This window comes from Lolium rigidum, chromosome 6 (assembly GCF_022539505.1).
Source record: "Lolium rigidum isolate FL_2022 chromosome 6, APGP_CSIRO_Lrig_0.1, whole genome shotgun sequence".
In the NCBI taxonomy this organism is placed as follows: domain Eukaryota; kingdom Viridiplantae; phylum Streptophyta; class Magnoliopsida; order Poales; family Poaceae; genus Lolium; species Lolium rigidum.
This window is the reverse complement of record NC_061513.1, coordinates 61,124,823-61,131,195: the sequence shown is the minus strand read 5'-3', so window position 1 is coordinate 61,131,195 and position 6,373 is coordinate 61,124,823. Positions and strand designations below refer to the sequence as shown.

The window sequence follows — 6,373 nt, the reverse complement described above, 5'->3', positions numbered from 1 at the left end:
AGTCACAAGTTTTGTACACCGACTCTCATAAGAAACATACTACTATGACAAGAAATCGGAATTATTCGAAGAGAAGAGTACGGACCCAAACTCTCATAAGTTTTGTACACCGACTGGTAGAGGACGGCCGACTCGCAGAGGAAGTCGGGACCCTGTACTGCTATATAACCAGAGGCCCCCGCCCTCTTCTCTCCACCAAACGAACCAAGCAAATCGATCCAGCCAGCACCACAAACCAGGTACTAGCATTGATCCATCGAAAACAAGTTCTCCAGCCAGCCAGCGAAACACGAAAGGTCGAGCAGTACGTACAGCTAGCTACACCGACGGGAATTAACATGGCCATCGGCACTAGGGGTCACGCTGCCGCCGCGATGATCTTGGTCGCCCTCCTGCTCCAGCTCATCTTGCCTATCCCCGCCGCGGCCGCCGCCGTTCCAAGCATCGACGCCAGGAGGACGCGCCACCTGCCGCTGCCACGAGGACTCCTGCGCGGCCCGGAGAGCGTCGCCTTCGACGCCAAAGGCCAAGGCCCCTACAGCGGCGTCTCCGACGGCCGCGTGCTCAAGTGGAACGGGGACGAGCTCGGATGGGCGACTTACACGTACGGCCCCGGCTACAGCAGCGAAGCGTGCACGGCGTCCGTCCTTCGCCCGGAGACTGCCACCGAGAGCCAGTGCGGCCGCCCGCTGGGTCTGCGCTTCCACCTCAAGTCCGGGTACCTGTACGTGGCCGACGCCTACAAGGGGCTCATGCGGGTCGCGCCAGGTGGTGGCGAGGCAACGGTGTTGGTTACCGAGGTTGATGGCGCGCCTCTCCGATTCACCAACGGGGTGGACGTCGATCAAGTCACCGGCGAGGTCTATTTCACTGACAGCTCCATGACCTACCAAAGGTCGCAACACGAGATGGTCACGCGAACCGGAGACTCGACCGGCCGGCTAATGAGGTACGACCCGCGGACAGGAAACGTTGTCGTGCTCCAGTCCGGCATCACTTACCCCAACGGCCTCGCCATGAGCGCCGATAGGACACATCTCATCATCTCATCGACGGGACCTTGCAAGCTACTGAGGTATTGGATCAAGGGCTCCAAGACCGGCACAATGGAGCTATTCGCCGATCTTCCGGGCTATCCCGACAACGTGAGGCCCGACAAGAGAGGAGGATATTGGGTGGCACTACACCGCGAGAAGAACGAAGTTCCCTTTGGGGTTGACAGCCACCTGCTAGCTCTGAGGATAAGCGGCGAAGGACAAATCGTTGAGGAGATGCGAGGACACAAGAGCGTAAGGCCGACTGAGATAGTGGAGAGGAAAGGCGGAAGATTATTCATGGGATCCGTCGAGCTTCCTTACGTGTCCGTTGTCACACGCAAATCAACGCAAGTAGAGATTAATTAGGGATGCGTATTATAAGATATTTCGTAGGGTTTTAACATTCGTCCCTAGTGCCACGTTATTCTTTTGTTTTCTCTTTGGTAGGATTTTATTATTATTATTATTATTATTATTATTATTATTAGTAGTAGTAGTAGTAGTAGTAGTATATAGAGATCAATGTAAGGATTTTTAATAAAGGTTTTTCGTAGGACATGTTCTTTCTAAGTGTTATGTGAAGGTTTTGTTTTCTCTTCGGTACATTTGTTAGCATATTTTGCTAGTTGAATTTTCTATTCGATGACAATCATGTATTCCAATAACTTATAATTGGGAGTGGAGCATATGCTCCCGGTTTTAAAATTTCATTTTAAATACACTTTAAAATGTTGAAAAATTCGGTCACAAAAAATAATGGGTACATCTCGAAATTCTACACGCTCAGAGAGTCGTTTGACGGAAAACCGACATATTTAGTGTCATGCGTAAAAAAACGAATTTTAGTGTAAATTTTTTTTTGTCTCCGTGACGTTTTATTTTATCTTTTTCGCATGAGTCACAAAAAATATCGGTTTTTCGCAAAACTTGATGCCCATATAGAATTCGATATGTAAGCGTGCAAATTTTCGTTCGAGTTTTTCTGAGATGTGGCAAGCAGAAGTATATGCTTCCCTCGTGTGCCAAATTGAATTTCTGGATTTTGATCCCATACCAGGAGAACGTGGTTACGTTACGTGGGGGGCATCTTTTCAAGTGAGATTGCAGATTCCACGGCAGCGATCAGAAACCACGCATCCGCGTTTCGGAATCTCGCCTTCTGCTACCACACGGAACAGCAAACCGGACGAGGGAGCGGGCCCACCCGCAGCCTCCCTGGCGTTCCAGCCGCGGGCCCCCACATGCCGCCACTCACCTCTCTCCAGCGTCTTCCTTCCCCAGTTCCCCCACTTCCTTGTCTTATCACTTGCGAGCTCCCATGGCCGCACACCCCGCGCGTTAAAGCAAGCTCTGACAGCCCGACCCCATGAGGCAGCCGCACCTCCTCTCGCCGCACCACCCCTCGCCCGTCCTCTCCTCCCACTTCTCGCCGCCGCCGCAGCGGGGGTGCTCGCCCTGGCGCTGCCGCCACCGCCACCGCTGGGCCTTCCACCCGCCGCTCTCCTCGCTGCGGGAGTCCGACAAGGGCACGCTGCGCAAGGCCTCGCCCAACGTCCCCTTCCGCTTCGGAGGCGCCGGCGGCGGGAGCGGCAGCCCCAAGGAACGGCGCCCCGCCGCCGACCAGAAGAAGAAGAAGGAGGAGAAGCAGGAGGAGGAGGAGGACGGCGGGTTCGGCGGCTCGGGGGCGCTCACGGGGACGCTGCTCGCCGGGGCGGTGCTGGTCGGGGTCGTTGGGGGGTTCGGGGCGGCCGGGTACGTGTACAAGGACCAGATCAATGCCTTCCTCACGCACTTCTCCGGCTTCATTGAGGGTAATGGAACAGCATCCAGCTGTGTGCTCCTAGCTCTCCTTGCTTTCTGCTTCTTTAGCCTAAGCTGCGATTGATACTGAGATTACTGAAATGCATTTCAATTCCTGCAAATTCTGCGCCAAAACATTTTAGTGATTATAGATGCTACTGCCTTGCTAGCAAAGACCATTGCATCCACGCCTCTTCTAACAAATATACTACGTCTTAAGTGGATCATGTACCATAAGAACTGTGATATAGCAATCCAATCTTAGACCAGTCTTTCGGTCCATAGCAAGGAGCCTTCTGTTGATAAGACTCTGCATCGCATGATTTGCTTAATGCTAAGCTGTTAAAGTGTGTTAAGCATTAAGAACCGAGTAACTGGCCATATGCATATCTGTTGATTCCTGTTTGATTGTTGTAAAGTCTTTCAAGCAAATCTCTGTTTGGATATGCTTGGTTAAACTTCTATTTTACTTCATGGACAGGCTATGGCACTGCTGGATATGCGCTGTTTATACTTGCCTATGCAGGGTTGGAGGTATGTTCTCTCGAATTATCAACCCTTGTTCTATACTGTTTGCTGTCAAGGCTTATGATCATTTCCACCTAAACTCAATGCTCAGCTACAGATGAAAATATATCCTACAAAAGAACTAAGATAAAAAAAATACTACAAGATTGCTTTATCAGCACGCCAGTTGGCTAGTTGTTGTTCCTGGTTGAAATGCTATAATCTGATAATACTATGGTGTGGTACACAATCTTGTGTGTATGATAAACTAAAAATGCACCAGTGCTCCACTTTGCGAATGCAGCTGTAACATAATGCCAAGGCACTCAGGCACCAAATACTTTTTATCATTTTTGTGACTTTGTATTTTTTGGAACAGAATTTGATGTGTCCACATGTGATCCTTTTGGCTATGAATCTTAGACCTTTTGCATATACATATAGCATCAGGGTTGCAACTTCGGATTAATACTAATGATCGTGTTTGTTTGATTCAGGTACTTGCAATTCCAGCAGTACCGTTAACTATGTCTGCAGGTCTATTATTCGGTAGTGTTACTGGTACTATTGTGGTTTCAATCAGTGGGACAGTAAGTGATTCTTCATCACATGATTAACGTTTCTGCTTTTAATCCTGCAATTATGCATTTTCTGATTGGACTTTGTTTACTTTGTAGCTAGCTGCTGCAGTGGCCTTTCTCATCGCTAGATACTTTGCTAGAGAGCGCATTCTAAAAATGGTTGAAGGAAATAAGAAGTTTCTGGCGATTGATAAAGCAATAGGTGAAAATGGATTCAAGGTTGTGACTCTGCTTCGGTTGAGTCCCCTATTACCTTTCTCCCTTGGGAACTACCTGTACGGCTTGACTTCAGTCAAATTCTTGCCCTATGTTTTGGGCAGGTTAGTTTCTACTCCCTCAACACTTCCTTATTTCGTTTTGGCATTGTCTGTGAATCTAACAGAAATAACTAGCTAATTCCGTATTCCTGCACACAGAAAAAAAAATCAAGTACACAGTCTTAAACTTCTATCCCACAGAGCGAAATGCATTCGTTGAGAAACCTAGCTGCCCTCAACGGACTGTTTACTTCACAGTTTCATCTACATGATTCATGATGTTGTTTAGTAATTTTATTCTGGAAGCATGTGATAGAGACCAAAGGAGTAGCAAATATCATATTTCTGATTAAGGGACTGATCACTTTTTGATCCACTACAAATTAAGACGTTATTTACTGAAAGGATCCGCACTGAGAAGTTGTCACCACTCACCAGAATAGTTTCTTTCATATTTAAAGTGTTGTTGCCTCAAATATTGCTTTTATTGGCCTGCAGTTGGTTGGGAATGCTTCCAGGAACGTGGGCTTATGTCAGTGCTGGTGCATTTGGTCGAGCTATAATTGTAAGTTTTTAAACCGCCAATATTTTCTTTGTTCATTTCTTTACAAACTTGCTTCTGTTGTCACATCAGAGATGCTTCTCCATTACACTCTTTCAAGCCATAGAGCTATTTTCATCTTCTAGTAGCTGATAGGCAATGTTTTTACACATTGTCAGAAAGTATCTACTTTGTAGTGAAGTGTCCAGAATGGAATAGCACTTCTATATATCCGCATTAATCCAACTCAATTCATCCATTGCTCACCAATATGTTTTGGTGTTGAAGTTCTAGTATTGGTCTTAGCACCAGAAATATTTCATTAGAACTAGAATCGGGTGTTTCAGTTTTTATTTGGTGTTTTGAGAATCCATACGTAGGCATTTTGAATAAATCTATCTTTTTTGTGAAATGTTAGCCCGAAATGAACTTTTTTTCAAATCTTTAGCCAGGTCTGACCCTTTTTGGTACCGCCAAATGCTCTGGTGGTACCGTTAGGCGTGGTACCGCCAGGCGCTCTAGAGGTAGCCTCAGGTGTGATACCGCCCGGTGGCAGTAGGGTTGGGCGTGGTACCGCCAAAGTGGCACTGGCGGTACCACGCCTAACCATACTGCCGGAGCGTTACGCGGTATAAAAAAGGGTCAGATCCACCTAAAATTTTGAAAAACAAAATCATTTTACTCTGAAGTTCATTTTTTAATAAAATGTGGCTGTGGAGTTGTTGCCTCACAGTTCTTGTTAAAAAAATTGTTTTGCAAAAGTGTTAGATTTTCCTGACTTGCCCCATATTTACCTACAGTTAGGACAACAGAAAAATAGTCACATAAATCTGTTAATAAGAATGCCTGTACTTAGCGGATGGGTCTCTATTTCTCTTATATACAGTAGGATAGTAGCTTAACAACTGTTGCCATTCCATGGATACAAGATCGCCTGGCAACATGCCAGATGGTATATGCTTTCCAGGGATGTGTCCAGAATACAATAGCATTTCTCTATATCCAAATGCAAATGTCTTAAATTCAACTCCAGGAATCCACTACTCTACAGTATGTTTTGGTGTTGAAATTCTCATATTCCGCTTAGCACCTCAAATGTTTCATTAGAATTAGAATGGGGTGTTCTATTTTTCGTTTGGTGTTTTGAGAATCCATATGTACGACAACGGAACAATAATCACGCAATCGTGCAAGAAATATTGCTTGGGTAAACGTTATTGTTGTTGGCAAAATAATCTACACACAGAAGCTGATTCACTGAACGTTCTTCTTTTACAGCAAGATGAGACGGAAATTGGTTTGGGAGGAAACAACCAGCTATTGACATTGGGCATAGGACTATTAGTTACAGTCGTCGCTGCAACTTACGTAACAAGACTCGCTAAGGTAATTGACCTATATATATCCTGGTGGACAATCAACTATTGAGATGCGTTCTTCCCATTTTGTCAACCTACTGACTACTTCCCCTCTTTTACTTTTCAGGATGCTGTAAAGGATATTGATGAATAGAATGGTAGGATTACATAGGCAAGAGGGCTATTCCGATAGCAGAGTAGCACGCATTGTACATCACTGGCATCCTTCGATGCGATCTAATCTACGAAATATAAGCAATTGTCAGAGGAGAAAGGATGTGTTTCTTATCAA

The 6,373-nt window shown here is 46.0% G+C and overlaps 2 protein-coding genes across 2 annotated transcripts; both read left to right on the top strand.

Annotated features, from left to right (window-relative positions):
- Positions 1-338: 338 nt before the first annotated feature.
- LOC124662686 (protein STRICTOSIDINE SYNTHASE-LIKE 10-like) lies at positions 339-1,403 on the top strand. Its single transcript, XM_047200493.1, has one exon. The coding sequence runs from the start codon at positions 339-341 to the stop codon at positions 1,401-1,403; it is 1,065 nt and encodes a 354-aa protein (XP_047056449.1).
- Positions 1,404-2,388: 985 nt separating this feature from the next.
- LOC124660841 (TVP38/TMEM64 family membrane protein slr0305-like) lies at positions 2,389-6,373 on the top strand. The gene is made up of 7 exons (XM_047198678.1): positions 2,389-2,848; positions 3,319-3,371; positions 3,842-3,934; positions 4,022-4,245; positions 4,681-4,747; positions 6,002-6,109; positions 6,209-6,373. The coding sequence occupies exons 1-7, from the start codon at positions 2,404-2,406 to the stop codon at positions 6,233-6,235; spliced, it is 1,017 nt and encodes a 338-aa protein (XP_047054634.1). The 5' UTR covers positions 2,389-2,403; the 3' UTR covers positions 6,236-6,373.